The following is a 13,473-nucleotide window of genomic DNA, read 5'->3' on the forward strand; positions in this document are numbered from 1 at the left end:
GCTCCTCTCCTGTCTTCTGGGAATGAACGGACAGTGAAAGAAGCATATTTTGATTGCAGCAGGCGTATATAAATGAGTCCTTTCTCTTCGTGAATATGTTAGTGTCTGTCTGCATTGCCCTGCAAAAACCCCGAAGATGAATGGTATTACCATGTATAGTGAGGGAATTACCAACCAAGAATTGAGTTTGATACAGAAGAGAAACTGGCTCAGTGGCATTTTTCCATCACCTCAGTAAAGAGAAAGTATCACACTTTCTTAGCAGAGAAATAGTAAGTTAAAGACCTCCCTAATTTCTCTTCTGTTTCTGGACATATAATCATAAGGTTTGACCTGCAAGTTGTGACATATTGACCTATGGAAATCTGACTTCAAAGTCCTTTCATATGTTAAGTATAAGGAGGACTGTTTAACAACGAATTCTTGAAGTAAAGTGGGTCAAAAATACACAGCCAATAACAAACACATGAAAAGATGCTCAACATCACTCATTATCAGAGAAATGCAAATCAAAACCACTATGAGGTACCATTTCATGCCAGTCAGAATGGCTGTGATCCAAAAGTCTACAAGTAATAAATGCTGGAGAGGGTGTGGAGAAAAGGGAACCCTCTTACACTGTTGGTGGGAATGCAAACTAGTACAGCCACTATGGAGAACAGTGTGGAGATTCCTTAAAAAACTGGAAATAGAGCTGCCTTATGATCCAGCAATCCCACTGCTGGGCATACACACTGAGGAAACCAGAAGGGAAAGAGACACGTGTACCCCAATGTTCATCGCAGCACTGTTTATAATAGCCAGGACATGGAAGCAACCTAGATGTCCATCAGCAGATGAATGGATAAGAAAGCTGTGGTACATATACACAATGGAGTATTACTCAGCTATTAAAAAGAATACATTTGAATCAGTTCTAATGAGGTGGATGAAACTGGAGCCTATTATACAGAGTGAAGTAAGCCAGAAAGAAAAACACCAATACAGTATACTAATGCATATATATGGAATTTAGAAAGATGGTAACAATAACCCTGTGTATGAGACAGCAAAAGAGACACTGATGTATAGAAGAGTCTTTTGGACTCTGTGGGAGAGGGAGAGGGTGGGAGGATTTGGGAGAATGGCATTGAAACATGTATAATATCATGTATGAAACGAGTTGCCAGTCCAGGTTCGATGCACGATACTGGATGCTTGGGGCTGGTGCACTGGGATGACCCAGAGGGATGGTATGGGGAGGGAGGAGGTAGGAGGGTTCAGGACGGGGAACACATGTATACCTGTGGCGGATTCATTTTGATATTTGGCAAAACTAATACAATTTTGTAAAGTTTAAAAATAAAATTAAAAAAAAGAAAAAAAAAAAAAAACACAGCCAAGGAATTTCCAGGCAGTCCTGTGGTTAATACTTCACGTTGCAAATCAGGAGTTGTGGATTCAATCTTTGTTCCATGTATAAAGAAATCACATGCCTTATAGCTAAAAACTGAAACATGAAACAAAAATATATGGTAATAAATTCAGAGAAGGATTTTTTAAATGGTCCACATCAAAAAAATTTTTTTAAATAAATAAGCAACTAAATAGCCAGATTCCATTATGTATAAAAGTTGAAGAAAAATAAAGGAAGCTTACGTTTCAACTGAATTCAGAATTTCTAAGAGCTCAATCTTGTAATATCATGCTCTATGAAGTAAAAATATTACTGGCAGTTATGTATATATTTTTACTAACACTCATATTAATCATTCACCAATATCCTCCTGATTCAACAAAATCCTCTTATTGAAGAGTTCCCTAATCCAAAATAAAAACAGTTGCTGCCAAGAGGTGTCAAAGAGATATACCCTAATATGCCTTCTCTGCTCATCTTTAAGAACTAGTTTAGAAAAGTATCATAGCCAGAGCACAGGGAAATGCTGAACACCTGTATACAGACACACACACACACACATACAAATACACATCTGCTATTGCCGTAGGATATCCAGTTCTTTTCTGAACTTTATGCTTGATTGATCTAGTTGCCTTGAGTAAGAACTGGTTTTGCAGCTTCTCTGTAGGACACCTGGAGACAAGACTTATCCACTTCTGTGGTCCTGAACCACTCACCAGCATCAGAGAAAAAAGAGCTTTATCTTCAATTCACCAACTTCAGACATGAAGATGTGAAGACTGCTCTGTCCACCAGAGAGTGGATCCAAGGGGACAGGGCTCCAAGCTCTTGGTTAGAGACATGCATTAAACATGTATTAATTGCTCAGTTTTCTTGTTTCTCCCTCTAGGACACATGCCCTAGGGCAGTGGTTCCTAAACTTTGATGTTCCCTGGAATGCCCTGGAGAGTTTATTAATGATGCAGATCCCAGCTCCAACTCCACTGATGCTCATTCTTGAACTCTGCAGCAAGAGAATTCTGATGTACATGGTCCTAAGGGCTGACACTGAGAAAACAATGTCCTTAGGAAGAACATTATGATGACGCCCCATGGGTGTGAGCCTGAAGGAGATGTGGAAAAACCTCCTCACTGACCCTTCCTACAAGCTTCAAGTTTCCCCTAGTTAAGTCAAAGCTTGGGATGTGAGGATGGAGTTTTCTCCCAAGCCGAGATGCCTTCTTAGTTTGTTGCCTTTTAAATATATCTGCTTCATGGTAGAAATCCAAATACAATATGAGAAAGTCAAAGTATTTCCCCTGTCTTTTATTCATTTTTTATACTTCTAAAATGGCATTTATTCATAAAACCCTACATTTGTTGTTGTTCTATCAAAAGGTTAGTTGCTCAGTCATGTCGGACTCTTCGCAACCCCACGGACTGTAGCCCACCAGGCTCCTCTGTCAGTGGAATTCTCCAGGCAAGAATATTGGAGCTATTGTTCAACTCCAGTGTTGTTCAACTCCAGTTGTTGTTGTTCAGTGTCTAAGCCATATCTGACTCTTTGCAACCCCATGAATTGCAACATGCCAGGCTTTGCTGTTTTTTGCTATTTTCCAGAGTTTGCTCAAACTCAAGTTCATTAAGTCAATAATGCCATCCAACCATCTCATCCTCTGTCATCACCTTTATATCCTTTCCTCAATCTTTCCCAGCATCAGGGTCTTTTCCAGTGAGTTGATTCTTCACATCAGATGGCTAAATTATTGGAGTTTCATCTTCAACATCAGTCCTTCCAATGAATATTCAGGGTTGATTTCCTTTAGGATTGACTGGTGTGATCTCCTTGCTGTTCAAGGGACTCTCAAGAGTCTTCTCCAGTACCACATTTGGAAAGTATCAATTCTGCCACTCAATCTTCTTTCTGGTCCAACTCACATCCATACATGACCACAGGAAAACCACAGCTTTGACTAAATTACCTTTGTTGGAAAAGTGATGTTTCTGCTTTTTAATAGGTTGTGTAGAAATGTCATAGCTGTTCTTCCAAGGTCAAGTGCCTTTTATTTTCATGACTGCAATTACCAAATGAAGTAATTTTGAACCCAAGAAAATAAAATCTGTCACTGTTTCCACTTTGCCCCCCATCTATTTGCCATGAGCAACAGAACAGAATGCCATGATCTTTGTTTTGTGAATGTCGCATTTTAAGCCAGGTTTTCATTCTCCTCTTCCACCCTCATCAAGTGGGTCTTTAGTTCCTCTTCACTTTCTGCCATTAAAATGGTGTCATCTGCTTATGTGAGGTTGTTGATATTTCTCCCAGCAATCTTGACTCCAGCTGGTGATTCATCCAGTCTGGCATTTCGCATGATGCATTCTGTATATAAATAAATAAGCATGGTGACAATATACAGCCTTTATGTACTCCTTTGCCAATTTGGAACCAGTCAATTGTTCCATGTCCCATGCTAACTATTGCTTCTTGACTTGCACACAGGTTTTTCAGGAGGCAGGTAAGGTGCTCTGGTATTTCCATCTCTTGAAGAATTTCCCACAGTTTGTTGTAATCTACACAGTCAAAGGTTTTAGCATACTCAGTGAAAGAGGAGTAGATGTTTTTCTGTAATTCTCTTGATGTTTCTATTATCCAACAGATATTAGCGATTTGATCTCTGCTTCCTCTGCCTTTTCGAAATCTAGCTTGGACTTCTGGAAGTTCTTGGTTCACATACTACTGAAGCCTAGTTTGAATGGCTTTGGGTATAATCTTGCTAGCATGTGAAATGAGTGCAGTTGTACTGTAGTTTTAACACTCTTTGGCCTTGCCTTTCTTTGGGATTGAAATAAAAACTGCCTTTTTCTAGTCCTGGCACCACTGGTGAGATTTCCAAATTTGCTGACATATTGAGTGCAGCTGTTTAACAGCAACATCTTTTAGGATATATTTACATAATTGCATGATATCTTAGAGCTTTATTTTCCTAAATTTATTGCAATAATACTTGCAAGTCTACTTCTATGCTTATCAGTGCATAAAATATATATAACATCAATATATTAATCTTCTCAAATTTTTAGTTGCTCTCTTGTTTTATTAACTGAATGATTCTTTAACAAAGAATCTTTAAATCTTCAATAAGGTAAAATTTTGTTAAATATTATAGTACACTCTGAAATCTCCTGTGTCAGTTGTCTGATCAAGGTTACTTTATTATCGCCAAAGCATCCATTTTAACAGGCTGCATTGTGTTAGTTCCCCCATGCCTGTGGCTTGCTCCTTTGAAAAGAGAACAATCGAACTTTGGAAATGTCCATGAAAATAGATGAAGAATGGAAGTCTAGGTTGAACCCCATGGAAAGGGAGGCAATAAAGCCAGACTGTGTTCATTCACCTAAGGACTCATCTAAGTCAGAGCTTATGGAATGAAAGAAATGAATAATAAAGGAAAGTTGCATCATGATACTTTATACATGTATCAAATATCAAACTCCTTCAAAATATTGTGATTTCCAACTTTACACCTCAAACAGACTAGAGTTATGACATTACCACAGCCTTCCATGTCACTCCAGCTGCTGGTTACATACTAATTAGTTTAATTAGTGTTTATGTATAATCTTGGTAAATATACTACATTTGCATAGTGCAGGCACACACACACAAAAGGACAAGATGGAAAAAAGGGGTAAAAACCTGATGCTCAAAAAGAGGCATTTCTATGTTGATAAGAGAGATCAAATGAATAATACAAACTAACCTAAAAAAGGCCAATAAAGAGGGAAAAGTAAAGAAACAATCTTTGTCCAAATCCATTTGCAGTAAGTGAGTTTTTCAAGGTAGCAGCATTACAAAGTTGGTCAACAAAGAACAAAAATCAATGATACTTTATATCTTAACAGTGAGCACTGAGAATTGAAAATTTTAATATACTATTTATAATAGTTTAAAAAGCAAAATATACATAATACAAAATACCAATACATTAAAAACTACAAACTCATTCATGGTAAATTTAAAGAGAATGAAAATGAATAGAGATACACTTTGCACATAGACTGGATAGCTCAATATTGTTATGGAGCCAAGTCTCTCCTCCAATTGATCTATAGGGTCAGTGCAATCAAAGGCAATGTATCAGTAGCCTACTTGTAGAAGGTGATTCTTAATATTATATGGAAGTCAAAGGGAAGACAAAAAAATCTTAAAATGAAAAGCAAAATGCCATAATTTACCTAATTTCAAAACATTTTTATAATCCATCAAAAGGAAAATAAAAATAATTGCATGAGAATAGGAATATAGATCAATAGAACAGCGAATAATTTTTAAGTAGATCAATACAAATAAAGTCAATTAATAGTTTACAGTGGACCAAGGCAATTTAATGTGGCAAGCATAGTGTTTCAATAAATGGTGCCAGCATGGTTCAGTATCAATATGGCTTAAGTGAACATGGACTCTTAAGCCACACAACATGCAAAACATAACTCAAAATGGGTCAAATGTGTAAGAACTATAGCTATAAGACTATTTTGAATAAAACATTGAACAAAATCTTGGTAAAAGTGAGGTAGGTAATATTTTCTTAAATAGGACACAAAAGTCATAAACATTAAAAAGAAAAGATAGAATTTTGATTTCATAAAAATAAAATGCATTTGCTCTTCCAAAAAAACTTTCTTTAAAAAAAGTTATTGGACTATAGTTGCTTAACAATGTTTTGTTATTTTCTGATCTCAGTAAAATGAATTTGCCATACGTCAAGGCTATGGTTTTTCCAATGGTCATGTATGGATGTGAGAGCTGGACTGTGAAAGAAAGCTGAGCACTGAAGAATTGATGCTTTTGAACTGTGGTGTTGGAGAAGACTCTTGAGAGTCCCTTGGCCTCCAGGGAGATCCAACCAGTCCATCCTAAAGGTGATCAGTCCTGGGTGTTCATTGGAAGGACTGATGCTGAAGCTGAAACCCCAATACTTTGGCCACCTCATGCGAAAAGCTGACTCATTGGAAAAGACCCTGGTGCTGGGAGGGATTGGGGGCAGGAGGAGAAGGGGACGCCAGAGGATGAGATGGCTGGATGGCATCACCGACTCTATGGACATGAGTTTGGGTGAACTCCAGGAGTTGGTGATGGACAGGGAGGCCTGGCATGCTGCAATTCATGGGGTTTCAAAGAGTCAGACATGACTGAGTGACTGAACTGAACTGAACTGAACTGTATACCCCTCTTTTTAAAATTTCCTTCCCATTTAGGTCACCACAGAACTTTGAGTAGAGTTCCCTGTGCTATACAGTATATTCTCATTAATTATCTATTTTATACACAGTAGTAAAAGTCCACTGCCAGAGGAACAGATAAAGAAGATGTGGCACATGTATACAATGGAATACTATACAGCCACAAACAAACAAAACTGTGCCATTGCTGGGACGTGGATGGGTCTACATAGTGTCTGGGTCTGACATATAGAGTGAAAAAAGTCAGAAAGAGAAAACTAAATATTTTATGTTAATGTCTACACATGGAATAGAGAAAAAATGGTAGTGATGAACTCATTTCACAGGCAAGAATAGAGAAGCAGACATAGAGAATGAATTTCTGGACACAGTTGGAGGAGGAGTTGTTGTTACAGTTGCTAAGTCTTGTCTGACTCTTTCCAAGACCGTGGACTACAGCATAGCATTCTCCCCTGTCCTTCACAGAGTTTGCTCAGGGGGAAGGAGAGGGTGGGAAAAACTGAGAGAGTACCACTGACATGCATACACTACCATGTGTAAATTAGATTGCCAATGAGAAACTGCTCCATAGCACAGGACACTCAGTGTGGTACTCTGTGATGACCTAGAGGGCTGCAAAGCATGGGGAGAGTTGGAGGGAGGATAAAAAGAGAGAGAATATACATATACTTAGAGCTTATTCATGTTGCTGTATAGCAAAAACCAACAAAATATTGTAAAGCAATTATCCTCCAATTAAAAAAAATAAATGAATAATTAAATGCATTTAAAAAAAGAAATAAATTCCCAGGAAATACTAGGAGAGACATAAGTACTAAGAGCTATAAATTCTCAGCCTAATAGACAAGATCAAAAATCAAGAACCTAAACTCAAAATTCCAAATTTATGATAATGAACTGTTAGGAAATAGACATAATTGTAAAGGAATGCAATTCAACTATCAAACGTTTACTGAGGATTTATTCCATGCTGGGCTCAAATCTAGGGATATAGGATCTGAGGTTTTGTGAACACACATGGCTGTTATAAAGATGAGCAAACATCATTGAGACAAGACTTTCACCCTGTGCAAGAGTCTCTCCAGGGCCCCCTTCATGTCCCTGTTCCTTAGGCTATAAATGAAGGGGTTCAGCAGTGGAGTGACCACTGTGTACATCACAGAGGCAATGGTGCTCTTGTCCCTGGAGGTGCTAGATGAGGGGAAAAAATACAGCCCAATAATTGTTCCATAATACAGAGACACCACAGAGAGGTGGGAGCCACATGTGGACAATGCTTTGCAGATCCCCTTGGTGGAGGGGACTTTCAGGATGGTGGCCCCAATGTGTCCATAAGAGGTCAGGATGCATATTAATGGCAGGATGATGACGACCACTCCTGCTGTGAAAATGGCCAGCTCATTGAGGGATGTGTCTGAGCAAGAGAGCTTCAGCAGGGCATCAAGGTCACAGAAGAAATGGGGGATGCTGTGGTCAGCACAAAAGGACAGCCAGGTCAGGAGGAGGGTGTGACACAGGGCATTGAAACAGGAGAGAATCCAAGACACAGTTACTAGTAAGGTGCACAGCCCCTGTCCCATGACGATGGTGTAGTGGAGAGGGTGGCAGATGGCCACGTACCGATCATAGGCCATTGAGGTGAGCAGGAAATTATCCAGATCAGTAAAAAAGAGGAAGAAATACATCTGTGTTACGCACCCTGCATAGGGGATGGATTGATCCCGAGTAAGCATGTTTATCAGCATTTTAGGGATGGTGACAGATGAAAAGGAGACGTCAGTGAGGGCCAAGTGGCTGAGGAAGAAGTACATGGGGGTGTGGAGGCGAGCGTCCAGCCTGATGAGCAGGAGGATGAGCAGGTTGCCCAGCACCGTGGTCAGGTACACGCCCAGGAAGAGGGCGAAGAACACGCCCTGCTGCTCTGGCCGGATGGGGAGCCCCAGGAGGAGGAACTCTGATACGCTGCTATTTTTCTCCCTCTTCATGCTCCTTTCCTGTCTGTTGTGAACAAAAGGATAGTAAATTTTCACTACAGAGGCAGATAATAATGAGTCCTTTCTGCTGGTGAATGTCAGTGTCTTCCTGCTTTGCCATGTCCCTGCAAAACCCTAAAATGTATGGCATTACCACGTAAAACAGGGAATTTACCAACCAAGAAGAGGTTTGATACAAAACAGAAACTGGCTCAGTGGCATTTTTCCATCTTCTAGGAGAGAGACCACCTTTAAGTCATAATTTGCAGCTGTGTCTTTTCAGCAAAGAGAAAATGTCACCGCATCTTAGTAGAGGGATAGATAGTAAGTTAAAATCTCCCTAATTTCTATTCTGTTTCTGTACATTTAAGAACAATCCTATGGTTTGACCTTCAGATTGTGACATAATGATTTTTTGAAATCTGACTTCAAAATCCCTTCCTAAGTAAAGTATAGGGAGGAAGTTTCAACAACAAATTCTCACAGGGAAGTGGATGAAAAATACATTGCCAAAGTTTACATTATGTATAAAGGCTGAACAGAAAAGAATCATATCTCTTGATTGAACTCAGAGGGTCTTAGATCTCAGCCTTGCAATATCACTGCTTTACAAAGTAAAAATATTACTGTCAGTCACATATTTTTTTTTACTAGTACTCATATTTATCATTATCTAATCTTCTCTTGATCCAACAAACTCTCCTGACCCCATGAATAGGCACACCCATAATAAAGAGTTGTTATCAAGAGTCAAACTGATAAGCCATGATATGCCTTCTCCCCTTGTCTTTAGGTACTAGCATGAGAACTGACATAAATAAGAACACCTGTGTACATACACACACACAAACACTCGCACAAATACACACCTGCTATAGGGAAAGGAAACCAGTTCTGCTCTGAACTTTATGCTAATGTGATCTGGCTGCTGAGAGTAAGGACTGGTTTCTCAGTTTCTCCTTAGGACACCTGGAGACTAGATGTGGCCAATTCTGTGGTCCTGAACCCCTTACCAGCATCAGAGAGAAAAAATCCATAAGCCTTGGAGTTCGTCTCCAAGGAGTTCATCTCCAAGTTCAGAAATGGAGTGTGAACACTATCATCTGCCCAACAGGGAGAGGACTCAAGGGGCCAGACACCGAACTCCTGGTTAGAGACATGCATTAAACATAGATTAATTGCTCAGTTTTCTTCTTACTCTCCCCAAGACAGATGCCCTCGGGCAGTCGTTCCTAAACTTTGATGTGCCACAGAATCCCCTGGGGAGCTTGTTAACATTGCACATCCCAGCTCCACCTCCAGTGATGCTCTTTCTTGAACTCTGCAGCCAGGGAATTCTGATGCACATGGTCCTAAGGGCAGATTTTGAGGAAACATTGTCCTTAGGAAAAGCATCATGGTGATGCCCTGTGGATATGAGCCCCCCAAAAGATATAAAAGACCTCCTTACCCTTCCCTACTAACTTAATGTTTCCCTAAGTTAAGTCATAGCCTAGTATGTGAGCAGGGATTTATTTTCCAAGTGGAAATTCCCTTTTGATTTTCTGCTTTTAAAATTAATTCTTCTTCATGATGGAAACCCAAATACAATAACATAGATATGAATGGAAAGAAGTATGTCAAAGAACTTCACCCTTCCGTTATTCATTTATCCTTCTAAAGTGGATTTTATTCAAGAAATTTTATATTTTCATAAATGGGATTTATTTTATATGGTATTTTATAGCTTTCTTTTCCTATAAGAATATATTGCAATAATATTTGCATATCTACTTCTATGCATATAAAGAATACATATAACATCAACATGTCAATGTACTTAAATTTTAAAAATTTTAGCTGCACTATTGCTGAATAGTTCCAATGAACCAACTCATTGCAAAAGACACTGATGCTGGGAAAGATTGAGGGCAGAAAGTGAAGTGGGTGACAGAGGATTAGATGGTTGGATGGCATACCAACTCAATGGACATGAAAAGTGAAAGCAAGTGAAAGCCCTCAGTCATGTCCAACTCTTTGTAACCCCATGGACTGTAGCCCACCAGGTTCCTCTGTCCATGGAATTCTCCAGGCAAGAATACTAGAGTGGGTAGCCGTTGCCTTCTCCAGGGAATCTTCCCAACCCAGGTATTGAACCCAAGGGCCCTGCATTACAGGTGAATTTTTTACCATCTGAGCCACCAGGGAAGCCCAAGAATACTGGAGTGGGTATCATATCAGATCCCAGTGTATCTTCCTGACCTAGGAATTGAACTGGTGTCTCCTGCATTGCAAGCAGATTCTTTACCAGCTGAGCTACCAGGGAAGAGTTTGAGCAGCTGTCAGAGATGGTGAAGGACAGGGAAACCTGGCATGCTGCAGTCCATGGAGTCACAAAGAGTTGGACACAACTTAATGACTAAACAACAACAAAATTGTTGAATTAACTCCGTGATTCTTTAATAAAAAATCTTGAATTCTTTAATAAAGTTAAACCTTACTAAAGATTATACTATGCCTTGAAATCTTCTCTGTGTCAGTTGTCTGACTTTCACATCTCCAAAGCATCCACTTTTACAGGCTCCATTATCATGGTTCCCCCATACCCGTGAGGAACTTCATGCTCCTTTGAAAAGAGAAGAACCTAACTTTGAAAATGTCCAGGGAAAATACATGAAGAATGGAAGGTTAAATTGAACTCTGTGAAAAGAGAGGTAATAAAGCCAGATCGTCTTCATTCACCTAAGGGATTGCTTAAGTCAGAGCTTATGGAATGAAATAAATAAACAGTAAAGTAATTTGCTATTGTAATATTCTATAATGTATCAAATATCAAACTCCTTCCAACATTTTGATTTCCATCTTTACACCCAAACAGAATAGAGCTGAGGACATACCACAGACTTAAATGTCACTCCAGATGCTGGTTATATATTGCTTAGTGTTATGTTTATGTATAAAGTTGGTAAAGATATTGCATTTTGCATAGCACCAGCACACACGCAAAATGACACGATAGGAAGACTGGGATAAAAACCAATGCTAAAAAAGAGATATACCTAATAAGATAATAATAGAGATAAAATGAACAAGTAAGAAATAAACTAATCTAAAAGAAGGCAGAAAAAGAGGGGAAAGAAAACAAAAAAGAATCTCCCTCCAAATCGGTTTGCTTGCACTAAGTGATTTTGCAAGGTATCAGGATTACAAGGCTGATGAACAAAACCCAAAAATCAATGGTACTTTATATCCTAGCATGGAGAATTGAAAAAAAATTTTTTTTTCAATTTTTTATTTTTTATTTTTTAACTTTACAATATTGTATTGGCTTTGCCATATATCAACATGAATCCACCACAGATATACATGTGTTCCCCATCCTGAACCCTCCTCGCTCCTCCCTCCCCATACCATCCCTCTGGGTCATCCCAGTGCACCAGCCCCAAGCATCCAGTATCGTGCATCAAACCTGGACTGGTGACTCATTTCATATATGATATTATACATGTTTCAATGCCATTCTCCCAAATCATCCCACCCTCTCCCTCTCCCACAGAGTCCAAAAGACTGTTCTATACATCAGTGTATCTTTTGCTGTCTTGAAAATTTTTAATATACTATTTATAACAGTATAAAAACTGAAAAATACATATTGATGAATTTACCAAAATACCTGCAATACTAGTACATTAAAAACCACAAAATATTTATGGTGAACTAAAAAGGATGCAAATAGAGATATACCTTGCTCACAGAGTGGATAACTCAATATTATTATAGAGCTGGTTCTCTCCCCCATTTGACCTACAGGGTCAACTCCGTCAAAGCCCAAAACATTAGCAGCCTACTTTTTGAAGATATTTCTTAATTTTACACAGAAGTGAAAGGGAAGCCACAATAATTTAAAGTGAGAAAAAAACTGCCAGACTTACTTTACCTAATTTCAAAACTTTTATAATCCATAGCAAAGAAAATAATAATATTGGCATGAGAATAGGAATATAGATCAATAGAATAGTGAATAATTTTTAAATCAGTCAATACACACAAGGTCAATTAATAGTTTATGAATGCACCAAGATAATTTAATGTGGCAAGGATATTGTTTCAGAAAACGATGTCAGCATGATTCAGTATCAATATGTCTTAAATGAACATGGACTTTTGGCTGCACCACATGCAAAACATAACTTGAAATGGAGCAATTGTGTAAAACCTATAAGTATAAAACTATAGTGTATGCAACATTTTCTTAGATAAGACACAGAGGTCATGAACTCTAAAAAAAAAAGTAATCTTGACTTCATAATAATAAAATGCATCTGCAATTCAAAAGAAACTCTTCTTTAAAAATTTTTATTGGAGTATAATTACAATGTTGTATTAGTTCCTGCTCTTGAGGAAAGTGAATTTCTGTTGTTATTCAGTTGATTGGTCATGTCCAACTCTTTGCGACCCGATGGACTGCAGCATGCTAGGCTTCCCTGTCTCTTACCATCTCCCGGGGCTTGCTCAAACTCATGTCCACTGAGTCAATGATGCCATCCAACCATCTCATCCTCTGTTGTTCCATTCTCCTGCCTTCAATCTTTCCCAGCATCAAGGTCTTTTCCAGTGAGTCAACTCTTCATATTAGGTGGCCAAAGTATTGGAGCTTCAGCTTCAGCATCAGCCCTTCCAATGATTATTCAGGATTGATTTCCTTTAGGATGGACTGGTTTAATCTCCTTGCAATCCACGGCACTCTCAAGAGTCTTCTCCAACACCACAGTTCAAAAGTGTCAATTCTTTGGTGCTCAGCTTTCTTTATGGTCCAACTCTCACATCCATGTCTGACTACTGGAAAAACCATAGCCTTGGACGGACCTTTGTTGGCAAAGTAATGTCTTTGCTTTTTAA

The 13,473-nt window shown here is 38.7% G+C and overlaps 1 protein-coding gene across 1 annotated transcript; it reads right to left on the reverse strand.

Moving 5' to 3' along the window:
* Positions 1 to 7,665: 7,665 nt before the first annotated feature.
* Positions 7,666 to 10,472, reverse strand: LOC129622591 (olfactory receptor 1J4-like). The gene is made up of 2 exons (XM_055539190.1): positions 10,465 to 10,472; positions 7,666 to 8,608 (listed from the first exon to the last, which is right to left on the reverse strand). The coding sequence occupies exons 1-2, from the start codon at positions 10,470 to 10,472 to the stop codon at positions 7,666 to 7,668; spliced, it is 951 nt and encodes a 316-aa protein (XP_055395165.1).
* Positions 10,473 to 13,473: the final 3,001 nt, after the last annotated feature.

Source organism: Bubalus kerabau, chromosome 11 (genome assembly GCF_029407905.1).
Source record: "Bubalus kerabau isolate K-KA32 ecotype Philippines breed swamp buffalo chromosome 11, PCC_UOA_SB_1v2, whole genome shotgun sequence".
In the NCBI taxonomy this organism is placed as follows: Eukaryota; Metazoa; Chordata; class Mammalia; order Artiodactyla; family Bovidae; genus Bubalus; species Bubalus kerabau.